The sequence below is a fragment of the Phocoena sinus genome, chromosome 10 (assembly GCF_008692025.1).
Source record: "Phocoena sinus isolate mPhoSin1 chromosome 10, mPhoSin1.pri, whole genome shotgun sequence".
NCBI classification, from domain to species: domain Eukaryota; kingdom Metazoa; phylum Chordata; class Mammalia; order Artiodactyla; family Phocoenidae; genus Phocoena; species Phocoena sinus.
Genome location: NC_045772.1, coordinates 540964 through 564372, shown reverse-complemented (window position 1 = coordinate 564372; position 23409 = coordinate 540964). Strand labels below are relative to the sequence as shown.

At 61.8% G+C, this 23409-nt stretch overlaps 2 protein-coding genes across 2 annotated transcripts in view; both read left to right on the top strand.

Annotated features, from left to right (window-relative positions):
• MOV10L1 (Mov10 like RISC complex RNA helicase 1) overlaps positions 1 to 9528 on the top strand; it is a 44633-nt gene extending 35105 nt beyond the window's left edge. The window contains exons 15-26 of the mRNA XM_032644147.1: positions 433 to 530; positions 924 to 1032; positions 1301 to 1470; positions 1971 to 2117; positions 2587 to 2708; positions 2885 to 2984; positions 3091 to 3255; positions 4587 to 4760; positions 7139 to 7288; positions 8043 to 8150; positions 8706 to 8843; positions 8935 to 9528. Coding sequence (XP_032500038.1) covers positions 433 to 530; positions 924 to 1032; positions 1301 to 1470; positions 1971 to 2117; positions 2587 to 2708; positions 2885 to 2984; positions 3091 to 3255; positions 4587 to 4760; positions 7139 to 7288; positions 8043 to 8150; positions 8706 to 8843; positions 8935 to 9030 — 1577 coding nt within the window. The 3' untranslated portion in view covers positions 9031 to 9528. The remainder of the gene's footprint in view (positions 1 to 432; positions 531 to 923; positions 1033 to 1300; positions 1471 to 1970; positions 2118 to 2586; positions 2709 to 2884; positions 2985 to 3090; positions 3256 to 4586; positions 4761 to 7138; positions 7289 to 8042; positions 8151 to 8705; positions 8844 to 8934) is intronic.
• Positions 9529 to 14467: 4939 nt separating this feature from the next.
• Positions 14468 to 22943, top strand: PANX2 (pannexin 2). The gene is made up of 3 exons (XM_032644540.1): positions 14468 to 14686; positions 20707 to 22137; positions 22490 to 22943. Exons 1-3 carry the CDS (start codon positions 14491 to 14493, stop codon positions 22810 to 22812), a joined length of 1950 nt encoding a protein of 649 aa, XP_032500431.1. The 5' UTR covers positions 14468 to 14490; the 3' UTR covers positions 22813 to 22943.
• The last annotated feature ends 466 nt before the right edge of the window (positions 22944 to 23409 follow it).

Below are 23409 nucleotides of genomic sequence, written 5' to 3'. Positions count from 1 at the left end.
CGGTGTTACATCTTCCCAGAGTATTTTTAGAAGCATCACGTAAAATTTTGTCTAAACCACAGTCTCTTCATTCATACATTAGAAGTAAAACTATGTGATACCCAGTGTTTTCCTTTCTATTGGGGACGTTCAGTGTTTTCTTAAAATTTCAGCTACGTAGAAATAGCATGCTTAAGTTATTAAAAATAAAATGATTGCACTCTGCTTTCCCCCCTAAATGTAACTCATTTTTGTACTTACAAATAGACAAGTAAATGGCTTTGTTGTCAAGAATATGCGGTGCTGGCACTATGCTGTAGGTGAGAAGCAGTGCACAGGGCCAGAGAGGAGAGGAATACACAGACATGAATTTCTTCAGGACGAGCTGCCTCTATTCATCTTTCTTAAGCTTTTCAGTAATGTCTACCTTCTCGCTTTTTCTTGTTCTAAAAGTGTTGTTTCCAGAAGAAATCATTTTACAGTCTCCCCAAGTGACATGGGATTGGAAACACGCACAAGACATCAAAAACCACGGACAGCCCACCTCCAAGGTATTGCTTTATTTATTTTTTATTTTTATGGCTGTGCTGGGTCTTCGTTGCTGCACACGGGCTTCCTCTAGTTGCAGCGAGCGGGGGCTGCTCTTCCTTGCAGTGTGCGGGCTTCTCATTGCAGTGGCTTCTCTTGTTGTGGAGCACGGGTTCTAGGTGCACGGGCTTCAGTAGTTGTGTCACGCGGGCTCAGTAGTTGTGGCACACGGGTTCTAGAGCACAGGCTCAGTAGTTGTGGCGCACGGGCTTAGCTGCTCTGCAGCATGTGGGATCTTCCCGGACCAGGGATTGAACCTGTGTCCCCTGCATTGGCAGGCGGATTCTTAACCACTGTGCCACCAGGGAAGTCCCAAAGCTTTCTTTTTAAGCCATTTTTCTGCATGATTTTTCTAGAATAGGAAAACCTTGAAGGACCCAACTAAGCACACCCCAGAGGAGCAGCGAGCGGGTGCCCAGGACACACCAGGGCCGTGGGCCTTCGCCACAGAGACAGGCAGGCTGGGTGAGTCTGGGGACCAAGCCAGCTCCTGCAGGACTTGGTGGGGGGATCTCGGGCAGTGTTCTGACCCTCCTGATGGTGGGCTGCTCTTGTCCACCTGTTAACAACCACTCTTAACACCTTGGTGACACTGCACAGGTGACGCGGGGAGCGGGCGGAGTGGCCTGTGCTTTTGCTCTCAGCCGACTGTCCCGAAGCGAGTGACGCTGGGACGGGTCGTGAGGGGACCGGCCGCGACCTCCGCCGACCCTGTCTCTCCCTTTGGATGCAGTCAGCGGAGCCCCGAAAGCGAGAGAGGAGTTTTTCAACCCCCTGCTGAACGAAAACCAGAAGTTGGCGGTGAGGAGGATTCTGAGTGGAGACTGCCGCCCGATCCCCTACGTGCTCTTCGGGCCTCCTGGGACTGGGAAGACGGTGACCATCATAGAGGCTGTTTTACAGGTAATGGTGGGTGGGGACGGGGTCGCCGTAAACAGAGCTGTGTGCTCCTGTCATCCGGAAGCATCGGTTTAAACCATAGATCAGAACGTTGGAAAGAGTTTGAAAAATCCCAGTTGTTTCATATTTAGCAAAGTTTGTTATGTGGCTATAGGACTTTAAGAGCTCATTTCCTAGGTTTAGACAGGAATTGCTCCACTTCAGAATAGAAACTGCACAAGTGTCTGGCGCCTCCATCGAGATTTAAATTGAGCTGTGGACATTGTTTGTGTTCAGTGTCCTGCGTCGCTGGGGACTCGGGTCGCCCGTGGGTACCCAGGCCCGGGAAGTTTAGGGTCTGGGAGACGGGGACTGCACCACCTGCACACAGTGGCAGGGCCAGGCTCAGACGCGTGAGGGGTGACGTGGGCCCATGCAGCAAGTCCACGTCAGGAGCCCTCACGGGTGGGCTTGGCACTGGCCGCTGACCCGTCCCCTTTTGCCTCCCGTGTGTCCTGGGGAAGGTCTTCCACGCTCTGCCGGACAGTCGGATCCTGGTGTGCGCACCCTCCAACAGCGCGGCCGACCTTGTGTGCCTGCGGCTGCACGAGAGCCAGGCACTGCGGCTGGGCACCATGGTCCGTGTGAACGCCACCTGCAGGTTCAAGGAGGTGAGCGTCCTCCCCCGACCTTGTCCCAGCACCACAGCAGAGCACGAGGACTGTTTCCTTCCTGAAGGTTTAGTGACGTCCTGGGCGTTCCCAGCTATGTTAAACGCTGATGCTACTCTCTTATTTTTCCCCAAAGGTACAGTTGCTTTTTGGTTCTGTTGGTTTACTATAAAAGCTCCCAGTTTGGTTAACAAAAGAGATTGAATCTAGAAAATGTATGTGGTTGTTTTGGGGAAGGAGCTGCAGGATTCACTGTTATATTCGTGGTTCTAGAGTCTGTAAAACATGGACTAAATTGATAGGAAAACATAAGACATTTTGATATCAAAAACAATCTTAAGTCAGTACTGAGTCACAACTAAGAAGTGGCTGCAGGATGAGGTTACCATTTAGAATTCCATTCAGCTCTGTGATTACGTCCAGTTGAAAGAAATGCTCAGTAACCTGGCAGGTGGCCTGCCCCTCACAGAGCATCACAGAGACCATCAGGCCGTACTGCAGAGATGGGGAGGACATCTGGAAGGCCTCTCGCTTCAGGGTGGTCGTCACCACGTGCAGCAGCGCGGGGCTCTTCTACCAGATAGGGTTGAGGTGGGCTCTCGGGGCTTCCCGGGCAGAGGCGGGGAGGAGGTGGCGTGTTCGCGGAGAGTCGGGAGGTACCCGGGGGTGGGGGCTGGAGCAGGGGGGCAGGCGCCCCAGCAGCGAGGCGAGGCCTTGCTGGGCAGGACACATGGACAAGAGTGACCCCGGGAATGTGCCTTCTCTAGAGTCGGACACTTCACGCACGTGTTTGTGGACGAAGCGGGCCAGGCGAGTGAGCCCGAGTGCCTCATCCCCCTGGGGCTGGTCTCAGACGTCAGCGGCCAGGTGAGGCTCACGCGCTGTAGTCGCCCCAACCTTGGCCCCTGCGCGCCACACACCAGGGGACTCGCTCGTGAGACAGATGCCGAGAGCCATCCCGTTCGTGTCACAGATCATCCTGGCCGGAGACCCCATGCAGCTCGGACCGGTCATCAAGTCCAGACTTGCCACGGCCTATGGGCTGCACATCTCTATGCTGGAGAGACTGATGTCCCGACCAGCATATCTGCGAGACGAAGATGCTTTTGGAGCCTGTGGTGCCTACAACCCCTTGTTGGTGAGCTTGGACCCCACGTGCTTCTTGGTGGGACTCGAGCAGAGGGGCCCACGGGGGAGCTCACCACCCTGTGTCCCCTGAGCCACACCCAGGGGCAGGGCCCAAGCAGCCCACCCTCCTTCTGCCACCACCCCCAAAGTGCACCTGAGGCACTTTCACCAACTCCACGGTCCCAGGAACTCAGGAACTGCTTCCAGGGCTTGCTGAGGGGCTCCCTGGGGGGCCGGCCCTTGCAGGCAGCGCCAGCCCCTCAGTAAGAGAGCTTCAGTCTGTGTCACTGTGGGAAACGAGAGGGAGCTCTGGAAGTTTACCTGGAAGAGAAGGCAGCGTGTCTGCGGTCTCCCGAGGTACTGGTGGAAGTGCCAGTCCCTGGTTTCTCAGCCGACCTCTGATGACACAGAGGGATGGGCCTCAGGGTCTGCATTTCAGGAGCCCCCAGCACCCTGGAGCTCGGGAGCTTTGTGTCCATGGGGTCCCCTGTTGAGGTGAGCCAATAACATTATCCTCTGGGCTCCCCCAGTATAGAGACAAGGAGAGGTTCCCCTCTAGACTTTGAACAGCAAGCCAGGTACGGTGATCGTGGGCAGATGGTCAGGGCAACTGCCTGGGGCCTATTCCATGTTCCAGATTGTCAGCCCCGGGCCCTTTCCCCCTGGAGAACAGAGAGGGCACGTGGGCACAGGGCGGATGGGGCGGCAGGCAGGTGTCCAGGCCAGCACCGCGGGGCCCGGCGCGGCCCAGGGAGAAGCCGTGCTGCTGAGTCAGGTTTGGGCTTTAGTGTCTCAGAGGCTGGACCTGTCTTGGTGACTGAGTTGAAGTTTGTCAACAGGAGAGTCCTGGGCCTCTGGCCTTCTCACCCCAGGAAAAAGGAAAGACTAGGGTGAACTTCCTGGCCAGTTGGAGGCAGGAAACAAAGCTGTCCTTGCTCCCCGTCTTGGTGCTTCGTCCCCCGGCGCCTCGGGGAGCTGGCTGTGGGTAGCCATCCTACCTCGGGGCCCAGGGCCCGGCTCCCACCGCAGCCAAGCCAGGACCAGGCTCCCCGGGCTGCTCTAACGGCCGGGATCGCGACACAGGGAATCAGGGTGCAGCTTGCAGACAGCCTGCAGCCCCACACAGGGACACTTTCTCTCCTGTTCTTTTCTGTCAGAGCCCAGTCGTCCGAGGTGGAGGTGCCAAGAGCGCTTCCAAGTCCAGTGGAGGTGACGGGGGCGGGCGTCACAGGCAGGGCCGCCCGGGTGTGATTTGAGGTGACCACGCACCTTTCCCCTGGAGGCACGTCGGGTGCGCGTGCTAGCTTTGGCCCTGGACCTGCCCCTGCTTCCTACCTGCAGGTGACGAAGCTCGTGAAGAACTACAGGTCCCACTCAGCTCTGCTGGCCCTACCATCCAGACTGTTCTACCACCAAGAGCTGGAAGTCTGCGCAGACCCCAGGGTGGTGACCTCCTTGCTGGGCTGGGAGAAGTTACCCAGGAAGGGCTTCCCCCTCATCTTCCACGGAGTGAGGGTGAGTGTGGGCCGGGCTCGGCAGGAGGGCGACCCCTCAGTGCTACCTACGGTTACACGTCTCCTGGTTACCATGTTGAATCTGGTCGTTAACCCAGCATCATTAACCCGGCATTTCCTGAGAGCTTGTGGTGGGCTTGCTCCCTGCTGGTCCCGGGGCAGAAAAGCCAGTGAGGAAGGGGCTCTGCCCCCACAGGACCAGCCCCTCGGCACTCGGGTGGCTGCACAGAAGGCCCCGGAGGGGGGATGGCCCAAGGGGGGCATCCTGAGGGAGTTGACGGGTCGATCGGGGGCTGGGAGGTGAGCAGACCTGGGGAAGCTCCTGCCACCGCCCCACCCCTTCCCCCTGTGATTCGATGGTGTCGAGGGGGAGGACCAATCCTGGGGACAGAGCCTGCCCTCCCCCAGGGCCTCACTGGGTGGGGGGTCCCCAGAGGGAGGTGTTAGACGCCCGGTAGCGCTCACTAAAACCAGGGAGTTTGTACTGGGAGGTTGGTGGTTAGAAGCCGAAGTCAGGTTTGGCGTGAGCCCCTCCCTCGCCAAACTCTCCTGCAGAATTGGGGCTGGAGTGGTGTCTGCCCGTCCTCTCAGCAGCCTGCCTTCCCGGGGACAGCACTCGGCCCCTCGACGTTTAGCTTGACCCGCTGTGTCAGCGGTGGGCTCGTGTGTCCAGGTGTGGCTTGGGGTGCCCATCCTCTGGATGGGGGCGAGTTGGAGGAAGAGGGGGCCCTGTGGGGAGACCAGCGTGGTCGCTTGGCACGAGGCCCCTCCAGGAATGCCGCTCCGCCAGCCTCTGCTCGAAGGCTTCCCCAGGTTTCAGGGGCAGCAAAGCAGACGCGGTGGGGGCAGCAGAGCAGTCAGCCAAGAAGGGGAGGTCCACCCGAGAGCACCCACGCTCCCAGTGGAGGGACTGGCCTTGAGGAGAGGTCAGCTCTGCCCACAGCAACCCATGTGTTTCCTGCAAACTACATAAGGGTCACAATAGGCTCATTCGCGACAAAAACTGGGTGTAGAAGGGAGTGGTAAATGTGCAAAAGCATTGTGTAGAAGGAAATGGAGACTCCAGGTCCACTGGATAACCTACCATGGAGCTGTGGAGACGGAGGTGCTCGCTGTGAAAAGGACAGAGTCCAGAAAGGTTACCTTATTTAGTGGGTATTTCTTGGGGCCTGACTGTGTACTGGCTCCATTCTGGGCCCCCAGAAGAAAATGAGGGTGAGGCCTCTGGGGCTGGGTTGCAGGGAACAGCGGGGTCCACTCCCACCGTTGGAGCAAAGGGCATTGTCGTCCGTTGTTTCGAGGCTGCAGCACTGCCAGGGCCCTCGCACCCCCACAGGGCACTCCATCCCTGGAATGAGACTTCCAGGTGTCACCTGTATGCTCCCCTCGTCAGCCCCTCCCCCAGAGCTCCAGAAAGACCCCCGTCTGCCTCACTGCTCTGTCCCCAGCCCAGGGCATCTCACAGAGGGGCCCAGTCGAGGGGGCAACTGCGCCCCCGGAGTGCCCAAGTGGGGCTGGGCCCAAGGTAACTGGGGTCTTGTCCTAAAGGAAGTGCGGCCGGGAGCCGGGAACCTGCGCCCAGACGGCAGGGCTGAGTGGGCAGCGTGGCTGCACCCAAGCCTCAGATTCTGACCGTCTGGCCTGTTACAGGAGAGGCAGCAGCCTTTGATCTAATTGGAAAACCAGCTTTGGACTTTATTCTCACCTGTTTTCTGCTTCATTCGTCTCAGCTTTATCTCTGCTCCTCCCCTCGCTGACTTGCTCACCTTTCCTTCGCTTGTTGTAGTTCCCACGAGGCGGGCTCGTGGCCCCTGTGCTCCTCGCAGGGGCTCGGGTGGCCACGCCCCCCAGCTCTGCCCTTCCACGCGCGTCTTCGTGTCTTTCGAGGCGCTTGAGACTTTATTTTCCCTTTTGACCCAGGAGTTCTAAAGAAGTGTGTTTCCACATGGTTATGGATGTTTGGGTGACCTATATTTTACTTCTGAGTGTACTAGGCTCTGATCAAGAACAAGGGCCTGTAAATTCTGCTTTTAAAAACTTGTGGCCACGTAGGTATCAGCCGGCCGGCCGCCTCCCCCAGGCCACGAGGTCTGCTCTTGCCAGGACGCACGGGCATTTTGGCAGGGGGTGGGGTCCCAGTTCAGAGACACGCCCAGCCAACCCTCCTCCCCTGGCATCTGTGCATCCAGAGCGAGTCCTTACTGCTGAGCATCCGTCTGTCCTGCTGGACCACAAGTCTGCACGAGAGCAGTGCTCGTCTGTCTCTGCTGAGTCCCCACCCTGACTTCTCCCTAGTTCATAGACCCTTCACAAGCTCCTGTCGAGAAAATGACGTTTTTGTGATGGACGTGCCATTCTCTTGTCTTCCTGCTAACTCAGGGCGAGGAAGCTCGAGAGGGGCGAAGCCCATCGTGGTTCAACCCTGCCGAGGCCGTCCAGGTCATGCGCTACTGCTGCCTGCTGGCCAGAAGCACCTCCAGCCAGGTGTCCGCTGGCGACATCGGCGTGATCACGCCTTACCGGAAGCAGGTGTGGGTCTGCCCCAGCCAGCTCCTCTGCGCCTTCCTGTCTGTGGGGTCTGAGGAATGAAGGTGGACACGGCTCTCTCTGCATCTGTACAGCCGCTGTGCCTGTGCCCCAAACGGGGTGGGGGGCGGGGGCTGGGGACACGTGGTGATCTCACCTCGGCGCGCATGCGGTCACTGCGTGTGAGAAGGCCCGTCCCCTGGGTGCTGAGGGAGCCACCTCTGGCCCGCACCCTCCAGCCCCTTGTGCTGGCGGGAGCTGAGCTTTTGTCCTTCTCACCATTTCAAGTTGCTTCTCCTTTACTAGCACCTCTGGAGACCTTCACACACCCCCAGTCTTGCTCAGCTCATCAGCTGCCCCCCCCTTCAGGACCGTCCCCCTCGTCCTCTTCCTCCTGGCTTTCCTGTTTTGGCCACACAGCCTGGTTCCTGTCATAACCACTCAGGCCCCGGGGGTGGGATCCTCTGGATGGCGCTCTCTCCCCGCCAACCCCAGGAGGCGCTCTGGACCCACCCCCACTCTCAGCACAGGGAGTCCTCGCCTCTTGACGCAAAGCCCTGCTCCTGGGAGGTGCTGCCCGGCCCCGTACACCCCACCTGAGATCGGCGTTTGTGCCGTGAGCGGCTTAGAGTTGATGAGCCGAGGTCAGGGGTTGAAAGGCCATGGGGCTCAGTGGTTAACGTTCAGCTTATGCTGTAATATGTAAAGAAATGGTCAGATTTGTGAAATTTTATCTTTGATCTCATCTCCTTCAAAGGTGGAGAAAATCAGAATTCTTTTGCAAAATGTTGATCTGATGGATATAAAGGTTGGATCCGTGGAGGAGTTTCAAGGGCAAGAGTATCTGGTTATCATCATGTCAACTGTAGGTACCCCCGTCCCAGGGGCCTGCGCCAGGCTGGCTGCTGTGCGGGGCCTCCCGGGGGCAGGAGGGGCCTTGCACCATCATCTTGAGCAGTTAACTGTAGGGCGTTCTTCTTAAAAAAAAAACGAAGTACAGAAACCCAGGAAGAAGTAGTTAAATGTTGGAGAAGGAGGGCTGGGATGTTGAAGGGGCGGGATTGGCAAGGAGCCTGCGGGCCGGGAAGGTTGGCTCGGCTCTCGGAAGTCTGTTCTTCTCTTTAAAATTCCCTTTATGGACAGTGCGTGTTAACTGCTGGCAGGTTGGGGAGTTCAGGTAGGAGGAAAAGCAGCGTTGCCTCAAGCCCCGCCCCGGAGGTCACCCCTTGGCGTGTGGAGTGCCCCCTTGGCTGTAGGCAGAACGCCGGGAGGCCTGCTCCTCACCCACTGCCTTTCTCTTCTGTGACCACAGATGGAGTCATACTGACGTTGAACGTTTTTAAATGCTTTTTATATATTGAGTTTCTTTCCACACCGAAAAATTTTAAACACTATTTTTATCCATCTCTGGGTTTCTTAGGTGCGATCAAATGAAGACATATTTGAAGATGATAGATATTTTTTGGGATTCTTGGCCGACTCAAAAAGATTTAATGTGGCAATCACCAGACCCAAAGCCTTGCTGATTGTGGTGGGAAATCCTCATGTTCTTGTCAGGGTGAGCTGGGGCCCAGGGCTCAGGGAGAGGGGCCCAGGGGGGCAGCGGGATGGCTGTCAGGTACGAGCCCCGCCCCTTTGTGTGTCATCAGGATCCGTGTTTTGGGGCTTTGCTGGAGTACAGCATCACGAATGGGGTTTACACGGGATGCAACCTGCCGCCCGAGCTGCAGCCCCTGCAGGAGTGAGCGCTGCCCGTCTCCTGCCCCTGCGGGTCCTGCCTCTGGGCTGCAGCCACCCTCCACCCGGTCCTGGGATGACATTTGGGGTCAGCGCTTCCTTCCTTTCACAGCTTAATGAGCAAACTTCAGTGCCCCTCGTAAGACCACCCCGGGAAGAGGGGGCCGCCAGCCCCCCCCCGCCGCGGTGGTCCCTGAGTGTGAGCCTGAGCTGTCATGGGGACCCCACTCACTGGACCCCGCATTTCCAAGTCTGCTGCCATGGCCGGGTGTGCGGCTGCCCCTCTCTGCCCAGCAGAGCCCCTGCTGAGAAGCAGTGGCCGGAGGCCACATTCCACACCCCGAGGGACGCCATCTGGGCTGCAGCCTGCCTAGTTTCCAGCCGTGGCCACGGGCCTGGGGCCCCTGGTCTGACGTCTGCTCTCGCTGCTGTCAGCTCTGCACGCAGCCTGTGCCCACCCCTGGGCAGTCTCTGCAGCTGTCACCGAAATAAATGCTTGAGTGGGACACTTGTGTGGCCTCCGCATCCAATATTGGGGTTGGCGGTCAGGCTTTCACATGGCCTCCAGGCCCTTGAGCCACGTTCAGTTCACACGCCAGCTGTGTGAAGCCTGGGGGCTCCGGGGCTCTTTGCCCAGGGCTGGGCCGGCAGGGCAGGGGTGGGGGTCAGCATCCTCCCCGCCCTGCATCCTGATGCAGCTGGGCGGGGCCTGTATCCGAGCCTTTGGAGGCCACAGGCAGGGCCACAGAGACCTTCCCGTGGGTGCTGCAGAGGTGGAGGGCGTGGCGGGAGGGACAGGGCAGACAGTGTCTGCACCAGGGTTCCCAAGGCCATCCCAGGACCCTAGCACCCCCCGTGACGGGCTGCCCCCGCCCCTGCTCCTCAGGGCCTTGTCCCTTTGTCGGCAGCTGTGAGCACTGGAAATGCCGTCTCTTGGCTCACAGGTGGGGAAGTTGAGGCTCCAGTGGCTCAGCCCGGAGCCCACAGGGGCCCCCGGGCCTGGGGTTGGGCTCTCCTAACTGCGGACACACCACAAATGGCTGCTGTGGGTCAGTTGGTGGGGGAATGTCTGGGTTCAGAAACAGAGCCAGTAGCTCGTCAGGACATGAGAAGGTTTTGGCCTTGACCGCATGCATGGGCTGCCAGGACGGTTGCCAGGTCACTCTGAGCAGCCTCGAGCCCCACCTGGCAGAGTCTGAGTGGAAGTCAGTCCCACTGAACCCCCTTGGTCTGCACCTCCTGCCCACTTGCCACCTGGCTCTGCCCCCCTTGGTCTTCTCCGTGGCCGAGTCCCAGTCCAGCACACCTTGCTTTGCCGTGCCACCCTCTCCAGAGCAGGGTCTTGGGAGCCGGGCCTCTGACACCAACCGGTGACAGTGGAGACCTAGAAATTCCGGGGGTGGGGGGAGAACCAGTGTTGGCTGAGCACACGTGGCTGGGTCCCACCCTCCATCCTCCGTGGCGGGTAGCGGGATTTGGTCACCCCCACGTGCCAGGGCAGGAGCGGCAGGGGCTGCAGGCAGTAAGGGGCTGGGCGGGCCGGGGACACCTCAGCAGGGACCCAGAGGTGTCTCTGGGGCGGCAGTACTCGGGGCACACCTGTGTGCCAAGGGCAGGAGGGCACTGCGCAGCCTGGCTGGGCCAGAACAGGCAGGAGCCCCCATGTGACCTTTGGATGGGGATGGGGGCCGGTGCCCAAGCAGGGACGTCTGCTGCCTGTGGGCAGAAGCGCATGGTGCCTGCCCTCCAAGGGTCAGTCTGTGGGAGGCCGAGCCACCTAGACCAGCATGGACACCTCGTGAAGCAGAGGTAAGAGGCGCCACAGGGGACTTGCCTGGTGGCGCAGTGGTTAAGAATCTGCCTGCCAATGCAGGGGACATGGGTTTGAGCCCTGGTCCGGGAAGATACCACAAGCCGTGGAGCAACTAAGCCCGTGTGCCACACCTACAGAGCCTGTGCTCTGGAGCCCGTGAGCCACAACTCCTGAGCCCGTGTGCCACGACTCCTGAAGCCTGCGTGCCTAGAGCCCGTGCTCCACAACAAGAGAAGCCACCTCAATGAGAAGCCCACGCACTGCAACAAAGAGTAGCCCCCGCTCGTCGCAACTAGAGAAAGCCTGCGTGCAGCAACGAAGACCCCACACAGCCAAAAAAAAAAAAAAAAAAGCACCGTGGGCAGGTGTGGCTGCACAGAGATCCCCTAAGTGAAACTTGGAAATTGTGTGTCCCGCCCGTTTGTAAGTTACCCAAGCTGCTTCTTCATCTTTTAAAGTTGCTCATGCCCAGCGTGTTGTAACTGTTGCCATTTTAAAGTAGAACAGTTCCAGCAGCCTTTTCAGCATCTCCGGCAGATTCAAAATGCCATTGCAATTTGACGCTCGCCCTCGTCCACTGGAAAAGGACCCCAGCAAGCTGTCCTTTCACAGCTGTAAGCGTCATGTTATTCCTCCTTCCCGCAGAACTGCACCCCAGTGCAGAATGTGCTGGGTTGAAAGTTATGGCGTCGCAGAGGGTCTGTTCTCCCGGGCACACGGTGGGCTGTGACCCGCCTCCCCACCCAGCCTCGCGGGGCCAGCCAGCTGAGAGCTCTGGCCAACAAAGGGCCAACAGAAGTGCCACAGGACTCGAGTGGACCAGCTCACCAGCTCCACTTCCTCCACCAGGTGTCTGGGCACCCCAGGGCGGTGGCTCCAGTCTCCAGAGTGAGGGGGCCGGTGGGGCAGAGCTCCCAGCCCACCTGCTGTCCAAGTGTGGGGTGAGATGACCCTCCGCCGTGTTGTGCCATGGCCTGTCCTATCCAGCACCCTCGGCTGCTCCCAGACAAAATACCTGCAGTACATCGAGAGGGTCGTTTGTCCTAATCTGTGAGACCCTGAGGCCAGACCTGGGAACAAGAACTTCCTCTGTGTTCTCAGAATCGTTAGGTACGTACTCAATCAACATGATGCACAGACATTGCAAATTTTCGTAACTGAACGTGAAAGTAGAATTGGAAATGCGTCAGTTGAGCCGCCCGTCTTCAAGGGCGAACATTACTTGGGGTTCGCCCAAGTGATAAGACATGGTTCGAGCGTTAGGCTTTCTTCCTATTTTTCGTCTTCATTGATATGCGAGCTGATAAATCGTCACCTAAATAGAGATGAGAATGAAGGTTTTACTGTAGTAATGTCCCTCAAGCTTCCAAAGCCCTTCCATGTGTCAAAAGCCACATGTCAATGGATCAGCACGAGAAAGGGCAGGCTGCTCCCCTAATGCCATCCTGCCCCAGAGACAGGATTTGGGGAGAGTAGCCTCCCAGTCTGGGCTGGCCGGGGGTGAGGACCGGAGCAGCCCCTGCTGTCCACCCCTGCCCAAGCGGCAGGGAGGGTGGAGCTCGGAGCCTCTGCCAGATCAGAACCCCTGTCCAGGTGTCACCTCCCCACCCAGGCCCCTCTCTGAGATGAGGACAGCGTCAGAGGGGCTGCCGTAATGGGGTAGGGGTGCAGGGCCGCCAGCTCCAGCTGCGCCCTCTGTCCTTTGGGTCCCGTGCGCTCGTCCTGCCAGCATCCGCCGCGCACCCGCTGTGCTCCAGTGGCAACTCTGCCACCTGCCATAGCCACTTGCCAATTCTGAGAGCACGTGGAGACCAGCGGTTTTTCTCCTAACCAGACTAACCAACTGAAATACACCTCAGAAAGTGGCGGCTGTTTACAGCGGAACTACTACAGGGTGTCTTGGAAGTAGCCTGAAGAACCAACAAGACGTTACAGAGAAATAATGATTCTGTTACAGGAGGCACAGAAGGTGTAAGTAAACGGAGGGATGCGCCCTGTCCATGCATGGAACAGCCTAAGGCAGCGCAGACTTCCACCTTCCCCATCCTCCAAAATGTATTCGGAAAAGGAAAGGCCATGAATACCTAAGTCATTAAATAAGGGAAAAGGAGAATGTGGGGGACCTCCAACAGCATGTGGGATCACGGAAACGTGCTGCTGCAGGGGAGAGGCCAGCCCCTGACTGGAGGTGTCCGGGTTGTTGGGAATGGAAGCAGCCCGACTCCCTCAGTGAGCAGTACACAGGTAGAACGGGTGGGCGTCGCTCAGAAACGCTGGTGAGTCTTCAAAAGCACAGCGACCCCCGGACTTCCCTGGCGGTCCAGTGGCTAAGAGTCCGCTCTCCCAATGCAGGAAGCCCGGGTTCCATTCCTGGTGAGGGAACTGGATTCCGCGTGCATGCTGCAACTAAGACCCGGCGCAGCCTAAATAGATCATCCTGGACCGGGGCACGAACCCGTGTCCCCTGCATCGGCAGGCGGACTCTCAGCACGTGCGCCACCAGGGAAACCCCGGATTGAATTACTGAGTGAAGTTGAAACTCCAGCTATACTAAATATTTTACAAAGAGCACGTGTAGATCCTATTACAGTGGGATGGGGACCTTTTATGAAAGAAAAAGAGGTGATACAGCGAGTCTTGCAGGCAGTCTGCATGAAGGTGGCAGCTGGGCTCTGCGCCAGAGACCGAACCCAGGAGGGTGCGAGAGGGGTGGTGCCTGAAGGTGGGCACGGGGGTGTCGGAGCGGAGGGGGTAAAGGTCAGGAAGATGTGGGCACAGGCCGACCGGGAGAATGCCATTGCCCAAGGCAAACGGATGGGGTGATGGGGAGGAGGTGCAGGGCTAGAGAGGCCGCGGGACCGCGTGGAGGTGACGCGGGGTGGGAGGGAGGGCACCGGGGCGACGGCTGCAGTGCACAGGCCGTGAGGAGACGCCCCGCAGCGTCCGCCGGCCGGCTGCCCTGCGTGGGGGGCGGCAGTCCCCCGTCTGCGTCCGCAGCAGCCCGGGTGGGTGGGAGCCTCAGCGCCCACGGTGGCGGCCAGGCTTCGGTAGAGAGCAGAGAGCGGGTGCGGGAGGCGGACGAGGGAGGAACCCCTCTCCGCGGGGCGGCTCCCGGACGCGGGGCTGGAAGACGGGAGCCCAGGACGCGGCCGGCCCCACCGCATCTCCGCCGCGTGCAGCCACCGCCGACCCTCGGGCGAGGGGAGCCCCCCCACTCGGCCTCCCTCTCCTCCCTGCCCTGAGGAAGAGGAAGAACCATTGTTCATTCATTTTATTTAAATATTTTTTGCCAAGTCATCACCGGCGCCGCATCTGCGTGCGGGGGTGGGGGGGGGGGGGGCGGGGGGGGCGGAGCCACGCCGCGCGACGCCGCAGGTAAACAGCCCCCCTCCCGCGGCGGGACCGCAGCCGCCGCCCGCCGCTCGGGGCGGGGTTCCCGCGCCGCCCCCGCCGGAAAGAAGCGCCGGGGGCCGCGTCCGGGGCTGCAGCCGAGGCGGGGCGGCGGCCCCTGCGCCCCCCGCAGCCCGCGCCGGCCCGGGCGGCCCGACCCCTGACCGGGGGGAGGCGGCGGAGCGCCCCCCGCCCCCCACCGCGGGCCCCGCGCCCCGGGTCCCCCGCGCCCCCCCATGCACACCTCCTGGAGCCGTCCGCGGACATGGCGACGGCGCTGCTGGCCGGCGAGAAGCTGCGCGAGCTGATCCTGCCCGGCGCGCAGGACGACAAGGCGGGCGCCCTGGCCGCGCTGCTGCTGCAGCTCAAGCTGGAGCTGCCGTTCGATCGCGTGGTCACCATCGGCACCGTGCTGGTCCCCATCCTGCTGGTCACCCTGGTCTTCACCAAGAACTTCGCAGGTGAGGCCGGAGGCGCGCGGCGGGAGGGGCGCGTGCCCTCCCGGGCCACCCTCGCTGCGCCAGCCGCCACCGCGGGCCTCCCCACTGGGGCCGGCCGTGTGGGCGGTGCCCCGGGGTCTCCCCGCAGACCCTCAACACTCCCCCACCCTTGCATGTATCGCCGGTCGCTGGGGCTGCCTCCCTGACCCCTCTCTTCCGATGTATTGAATTTACCTTCCGTGGGCTCACACCTGGCGGACCCGGCGGTTCCAGGCATCAAGGAGATGTGGGGTCTGGTGTGGAAGAGGGGCGACCAGAAGGGGGAGTGGGCAGGGTCTGAGGGAAGGAGGAGTGGCCAGGTGGGGACCAAGAAAGGAAGTTACAGGTGATGGGACAGTGGACACCAAAGCACGGCCTCTGGGCAGGGTTCTGGGGCAGGTGGTGGGATGAAGACCCTGAGAAGTGGGCAGATTCTGGTCGGCTGGTGTGGGGGGGGGCACTGGAGCCTGGGCAGGTCTTGGGCAGAGGCTCCCCAGGGCAGGCAGGGCCTGGAGGAGCAGCAGGCATTGGTGGGCAGTGGACCCTCCTGGCCTCAGCAGCAGGCCCAGCGCCTGTGAGGCTGGATGCAGGTAGAAGAAGAAATCGGACAAGGGCAGTGACCACGGCAGCGTGGACGGGATGAGAGGTTGAAGGTGCCGTCAACAGACGTGGTCCTGATTATTCAGTGCATTTGGGGAGCACCTGAGGGCCTCCTAAGGAGAGGTGACCCCAGTTGAGGCAAGGAAGGAGGAGTGGGCTCCCGGGGGCCCAAGGGTTCCACACGCGGCAGGTGGGTGGGCGGCTGGAGACGGGAAACGGCCCCCCACGCAGGGTCTGGCTGGCAAGCGGTCTCAGGGCCCAGATGTCCAGGGAGGCCCCTTCGCAGGCCCATCGGCCCGTGGCACGGAGGGCGCCTCTCCCCTGAGGGACGTGGGACAGGCTTCCTTGCACAAAGGACTCACCCGTTAGGGGTCCCTGTGGCATGAGGGTGGACGTTGTCCAGACTGCCTCATCCCACCCCGGGGGGGGCACTCCCGGCGTCAGCACGCTCCCCAGGAGCCTGGGGGGGAAGTCAGGCTGTGCACAGGTGTCTCCTGGGGCAGCCTTGACACATTAGCACAAGCTTGTGACTCCAAATGCTAGAGCCTTATCGTCTCACAGTGCAGAGGCCCAAAGCCCAAAATCCAGGTGTGGGCAGGCCATGCTCCCGAAGCCCCAGGGAGAGTCCCTCCTTGCCTTTCCAGTTCTGGAGGCTCCACAGTCCTGCGCCTTCCTTGGCTTCATTGTGGCCGCATCACCTGATCTCTGCCTGCATTTTCACACCTCCTCCTGGGTGTCTGTCCAAATTTCCCTCCTCTTATGAGGACACCAGTCATTGGATTGGGGCCCCCTTGATCCAGCGTGACTCATCTCAACTTGATCACATCTGCAAAGACTCTTTCCAAACAAGGTCACATTCACAGGGACCAGGGCTTGGGGCTAGAACATCTTTTGGGGGAACAATCCTACCCACTCCAGATGCACATGGTGGGGCAGGCTGAGGACTCAGTCGCCGTCAGGCGACCTCCTGTGGACAGGGCCCCCACCTTGATATCCTGCTGTGAACCAGCTCCCCCCACGTGGGGGGGCCTCAGCACCTCTGCATCCAGCCAGGCTGGGCTGCTGGGTCTCCCCGAGTGTGTCCTTCATCTCTGCTCCTGGCGGTGCCCTTGGCCTCCCTTGCCGCCTGCCCTTTCACACCCACCTGCGTGTGTCTGGGGACACTCCTGGGCCCGATGCTGGTCGGGAGGGGCCCGGTGCCTCCCTAGCGAGGGTGAGGCAGGCCTTCTGAGCCAGGGCAGGCGGGTGCCGGTCCTGCGGCCCAGCAACCCCGCGACCCAAAAATCCACTCGGTGGAGCACGTCTGGCGCGCGGGGCCCAGGTTTGCCCCATGGTAATCCTGTTCCAGGTCACAGAGCAAATGGGGGGTGGCGGTGGCTTCACAAGCTCTCCCGCTGCTGAGTGACTGAGGCCGCGGAGTCCCCTTGCTCCCACCGCGGTTCGGGGCAGTGGCGGCTGCCTCTCCTGCTCTCCTGGATCAGGGTCCGTCTGCCTGGCGCTCCTCACAGAGCTCAGAATCGTCCCCGGGTCCCTTCTCCAGATCTGAGGACAGTAGGGGACCACTGCAGTGGACCAAAGGGGGGCAAGAGGAAGCAAGGTCAGAAGCTCTGACCCTCAAGGGCGCTGGAGGCCCCTCCAGCTGCATCCCCCCGCCCCCAGGCAGGAGCACACCCGACCCGTCCTCTCAGCACTGGGGTCACCATCCATCTTCAGGTTCCGAGCCCAGAGTATGTCCTGCCACTGCTGGAAGGATCCACGTCCCATCCATCGGAGCCCGGCTCAGCTCGAGGGGACCCGGCGCTCACCCCCACCAGCCCACCCAGCGCCCCAGATCCTCACCTGGTGCCCTGGCGCAGGGGGCGGGGGTCCGACGTGTCTGCCTGTTGGTGACACGTGGGCAAGCAAGCACATGCTGGCCGTTGGGCTCATGGTGAGGAGATGGGCCCGGCGGGGACCTTCCTGGACGCCGGGGCCTGTGCGCATCCCCGGGCTGGAGGGTGGCAGGTGGCGGGAAGGCCCCGGTGGCTCCACAGACACCCGCGCTGTGCAGACCCGTTCGGTGGTGGATGGAGGGTCAGCCAGGCGCGCGGCCAACAGAGGAGGATGGCGGGGGAGCGGGGCGTTGAAGGGCTACCGGCTTCTCCAGATGTTATGTGGGCCCTGGGAAGGGGGGGACCAACAGCTGCTTTTTCCTAAAATAGCCAAACGCAGGCAGACCTCGTTTCATCGTGCTTCGCAGATACTGCGTTTCTCACGATTTGAAGGTTTGTGACAACCTGCGACGAGCAGGTCTCCTGGTGCCATTTTTTCCAACAGCAATTTGCTCAGTTCGTGTCTCTGTGCCATAATTTGGTAATTCTCACAATATTTCAAACTTTTTCCTTATTAATACATTTGTTACGGTGACCTGTGAGCAGTGATCTTTGATATTACTATTGCGAAACGATTACGACTCGCTGAAGGCTCGGACGGTGGATAGCATTTTTTAGCAATAAAGTGTTTTAATCAAGGTACGCACGTGGTTTTAGACATACGCGTAGCGTGTAGACATAGACCACAGTGGAGTATAAACAGTGCTTTCATACGCGCTGGGGGAGAAAAGAATTCGTGTGACCTGCTTCGTTGTAGATCCTTGCTTTATCGCGGGCGTCTGGGACCAAACCCTCGACATCTCCGAGATGCCTGTAACGGGTGTGCCTCTTCTACCCTCAGTCAGGCAGGGTCTCCAAGGGAACTGGGGGCGCTCGCGCTGGGAGGGGACGCTGTCGAGGGCTGGGCTTGGCCTGGGGACCGGGAGCAGCCCCGGGATTGCAAGCGAATTCAGAATCGCACACGCGGCTCCTTCCCCGAAGCGGCCTCGCAAGCCCTGGCTGCTGCTCTGGCTCGATGTTCTCCACGGCAGCGCAGTCGGCCCCGCGCGCTCCGCGACGGGGTCTCTGGGAGCACCCGGGGCTGCGAGGGCCCTGGCCCCGGTGTCCTCTCGGGGCATAGCCAGGGGCGCTCGGGTCCGGAGTCCACACAGTGCCATCCTCAGGAAAGGTGCCCTGGGCGAGCTGGCTGGGTCTGCGGGTCCCTGTCGGACACCCGTGCTGGCACCGCAGTGTTTGAGCGCCCGGTGCCCAGGCCCCTTGGCTCAGCGGTCGCCCTCGCCCCCAACCAGAGTCCGGCCCAGCACCCAGGCCCCTGCATGCAGCTCAAGTCAGGACATGTGGCCACAGCTCTTCCAGGCCAGGGTCACTGCACACGTGTGTCCTGAGGCACCGGCATGACACATCCGGTCTCTGCTAGGCTGTTGGACCTGCTTTGCAGGTCAGGGAAAGACAGAGACCCCGGTGTAGAGCCCGAGAGGCCCTGGAGCTGGGCCTCTCCTGAGCCAGGGCTCATCCCTCCTCCCCTCCCAGCAGCCAGGGGGCCGTGGCAGACGTGAGAGGATGTGGGGACCCATGGGGGCCCTGCTTCCATCCACGGGTGACCCAGCTCCCCTGTGCCTGCAGCACTCACGGCCAGGGGACAGGCCCCCTCCGTGCCCCAGAGCCGCGGCACCCTCCCAGTTCCCCTGGGGCCTGGACCAGGGCCCTGGGGGGGGTCCCAGGGACCTCTCCCCGCCGTCCTTTTCCCCCAGAGAAGAGCGTCTGCCCTTCCTTGGCCTGGAGTTGGCTGTGAGGACAAAAAGCAAGTGAATAAAATGCTGTCTTCTCAACCACGAGGGGGGATCCTGTGCCTTTTCCACGTTCTCTGAGCCCAACTCACCGCTAGGGCCCCAAACCTGTGTCCTTGTCAGGGGCCTTGGGATGTGGGTACCAGCGTTTCCTGACCCAGCCCCATCCTCGGCCAAGCCTGTCCCTCGTGTGCCCACGGCACAGCCTCCTCACGGAGCCCCTGGCCTCGCCACCACAGCCGAGCAGAGCTCACCGCCCGTCACTCCTGCCCCCAGCCCTCCGTGACTCCCCAGTGCCTGCCACGTGGAGCCCCAGGTCCTGCTGCCGTGGCCGTTGGACCACACCACCTGGAACGAGCTGTGGGCCCCACTCCGGTGACCCTGAGGCCCACCTCAAGCCCCCCTCAACCCTCAGGACGGTGCGGGGCTGCCACGCTGGTGGCAATGGCTGGGGCTCTGCGTATGTAAGAGGCCAGGTGACCTCCGTGCGCTGGGACCGAAGACACTTGGGGGGTCTCTGTGCCCAGATGTGTAGCTGGCCCCCTCGGCCCCTGCGAGGCACCAGCAGTAACCTCAAAGGCCGGGCTTAACGTGGGGCAGGCCTTGGGAGGGGCCTGCACAGACAGACAGACAGAGAGGTGCGTTGGTCCCCGCTGCTTCCTGGTCTCAAGCCTCGTGGGGTGAGGGCCATAAGCTGGAGCGGAGGGAGACTCGGCAGACCCGCCCTGGGGGCCGTTCTTCGGGGCGCGAGGGAGGGTCCAGGCTAGGGCGGGCTGGCATGTATGCTAGCTGTGGTCGGGCTGGGGGCAGTGACCTCCTGTCAGTGGGACGCTGCGCTCTGGGCGGGCGCCCGGGCTCTGCCACTTGCAAGAGGGCACACGTGCCCAGTCTGTGGTGACGAGGACTGGAGCCTGGCCTGACAGCCGAGCGGCCCCGCCTTCAGGGGCTGTGAACGGTGACGCCTGCCCTGAGCACGGCTCCGAGCCGGCCAAGCTCTTCCCTCTGAGAAGCATTCAACGGGAGGCCCGGCTGGAGGGCAGGGTGGGTGGGGACAGCGTCCCACGTTCTCCGCTGTTGGTTGGCACCTGTCCTTACCTGGGGGAGACAGCTCAGTGACGACCGTTTTTCCTGCGTGACATTGTGGGCTGGATGGTGAATCCTTCCTGTCGGATCCCCGGGGTGGCTGCCCCTGCCCACCCAAGTGTCCGGGGACCCCAGGCCTGCCCTTCCCCAGGACAGTGGGTCTTGGGGGGACACTCCTCAACTCTCAAGAGCAGGCAGGGCCACTTTTGCTGTTCCTTAGATGTGCCACCATAACCGGCTCTGGGTAGGTAGGACCCGGCCAGGACACCTGCCCTTCTCAAGATGGAGCCCGTGGCAGTGCCAGGCTGGGGGCTGGTCCAGCTGTGCCACTGGAAGAGAAGCCCCAGCTGAGTGGTGTGGCCTGTGCCGCCCTCTCTAGGACTCGTCCCTGTGTGCACATGGGGACGTTATGGCACTCGGAGGGGGGCCTGAGGTTCCAAGTGCAGGTCGGCCCCCCAGGGCGGGGTGGGCACGGCCGTACCCTCCACCTCCAACCCACCTCTGTCTGTGCCACAGCTGACTGCAGTACGTGGGGGGCAGGGTACCCGGGGGGAGACGCACGCCACCACGCTGAGATGTGCGGAAGGGGGCTCAGCGCGGGGCAGGCGGGAGGGGTCCGATGCCCGGCTCGCCCCCAGCCCGCTCTCCTCTCTGCCCCCAGAGGAGCCCATTTACTGCTACACGCCGCACAACTTCACCCGCGACCAGGCGCTGTACGCCCGCGGCTACTGCTGGACGGAGCTGCGGGACGCGCTGCCCGGCGTGGACGCCAGCCTATGGCCGTCGCTGTTTGAGCACAAGCTGCTACCCTACTCGCTGCTGGCCTTCGCGGCCATCATGTACGTGCCCGCGCTGGGCTGGGAGTTCCTGGCGTCCACGCGCCTCACCTCCGAGCTCAACTTCCTGCTGCAGGAGATCGACAACTGCTACCACAGGGCCGCCGAGGGCCGCGCGCCCAAGATCGAGAAGCAGATCCAGTCCAAGGGGCCCGGCATCACGGAGCGCGAGCGGCGTGAGATCATCGAGAACGCGGAGAAGGAGAAGAGCCCCGAGCAGAACCTGTTCGAGAAGTACCTGGAGCGCCGCGGCCGCAGCAACTTCCTGGCCAAACTCTACCTGGCGCGGCACCTGCTCATCCTGCTGCTCAGCGTGGCGCCCATCTCCTACCTGTGCACCTACTACGCCACCCAGAAGCAGAATGAGTTCACCTGCGCGCTGGGCGCGGCCCCGGGTGGCGGCCCGGCCGTGCGTGTCACCTGCAAGCTGCCGTCTGTGCAGCTGCAGCGCATCGTGGCGGGCGTGGACATCGTGCTGCTCTGCTCCATGAACCTCATCATCCTCGTCAACCTCATCCACCTCTTCATCTTCCGCAAGAGCAACTTCATCTTCGACAAGCTGCACAAGGTGGGCATCAAGACCCGCCGGCAGTGGCGCCGCTCGCAGTTCTGCGACATCAACATCCTGGCCATGTTCTGCAACGAGAACCGCGACCACATCAAGTCGCTCAACCGGCTGGACTTCATTACCAACGAGAGCGACCTCATGTACGACAACGTGGTGCGGCAGCTGCTGGCCGCGCTTGCGCAGTCCAACCACGACGCCACGCCCACCGTGCGCGACGAGGGCGTGCAGACCGTGGACCCCAGCGCCAACCCCGCCGAGCCCGAGGGCGCCGCTGAGCCGCCCGTGGTCAAGCGGCCCCGCAAGAAGATGAAGTGGATCCCCACCAGCAACCCGCTGCCCCAGCCCTTCAAGGAGCCTCTGGCCATCATGCGCGTGGAGAACAGCAAGGCCGAGAAGCCCAAGCCCGTGCGCCGCAAGACGGCCACCGACACGCTGATTGCGCCGCTGCTGGACGCGGGCGCACGCGCCGCGCACCATTATAAGGGTGGCGGGGGCGACACGGGCCCGCCCCCCGACAAGAAGCATGCCCGCCACTTCTCCCTGGACGTGCATCCCTACATCCTGGGCACCAAGAAGTCCAAGGCCGAGGCCATGCCTGCCGCCCTGCCAGCCTCCCGGAGCCAGGAAGGAGGCTTCCTGTCCCAGGCAGGGGAGTGCGGGCTGGGCCTGACCGCGGCACCCACCACAGGTAGGGACGGGCAGGGCTGGAGGGGTGTGAAAGGGGTTAAGGACTGAACCAGCTGGGTGGAAGCAGGGGGTGGGCAGGGGAGCCAGCTGCCGGGGTGACGACAGGCGGGACCCTCACTCGAGGGCCCTGTGAAGCACACGGGATGAAGGGCTGGCGGGGACACACGGTAAGGTTGCGCGGCACCTGAAGAAGGTTCTGGAAACGGGCGCTGTGCTCCTGGGGCGGCCGGAGCCCCCCCAGGCCGGCCGCTGTGTGCGGGAGCTTCAGAGCCTGAGCGGGCCAGGCGGGAGGAGGGGGGGCAGCGGGTGGGGAGAGGCGCCTGCAGAGGCTCTGTGCTCTGGGCTGTTTGCAGATGCGCCGCTCCCCACGGAGCCAGCCCGGGCCGCGCTGCCCTCGGGGGGCCCGTTTCACATCTGCTCGCCCTCCGCCGCCCCCGCCACGGCCCCTCTGTCGCCAGCCAGCCTGGGCAAGCCTGACCCCCTCGCCGTCCTGAGCCGCAACACCACCCGCCCGCTGCTGCATATCAGCACCCTGTATGAGGCACGGGAGGAGGAGGACGTGGCCCCCCGAGCGACCCCGGATGTGGGCAGCCTCCTCACCATCCCTCCCCCACAGCAGATCCTCATTGCCACCTTTGAGGAGACAAGGACAGCAGTGAGTGCTGTGGAGTTCTGAGGGGACAGGGCTGCCCAGGCCGTCGCAGGCCCCCCTGCATGACTGCAGTGCGCCACTGCCCCCGGCGCCCTTGTGGACGCGGCCTCTGCTTCGCCCGGCACCGCCCGCACCCTGGCCTCCTGTCCGCATGCCACGGGGCTCAGCACCTCGCCTACCCGGCCCCTCAGATGGCACCGTCGGGGCGCTGGCTGGGCCAGGGGCTGGCCGTGACCCCCGCCCGTAGAGCCCGTGGCCAGAAAGGCCCAGAGCCACACACCGCCCCCCCCCCCCCGCCCCCTGCATCAGGCGCTCGGCTGTGAAATGAAGAATTTATTTTTTTAGTTGATTTTGGCCCCATGAGGGGCTGGGCAGTGGCAGGACAACTCAGGAGAGAGCTGGGGGTGGTGGCACCTCAGGGCTGCCCCCTGCAGGGAGCGGGAGCCCTCGGTGGGAGGGGCCACCCTCCAAAGGTCAACGTGCACTTTCTCCTCGTATCCCGACAAACCTGTATTTTACTATGATTACTGTAACTAGCGAGTATATTTATTACCAGGAGGCTTCAGACGCATTCAAAACAAAGGATGTTGTGTGTGTGTGAGTGTGGGAGCGTGCGGAAGA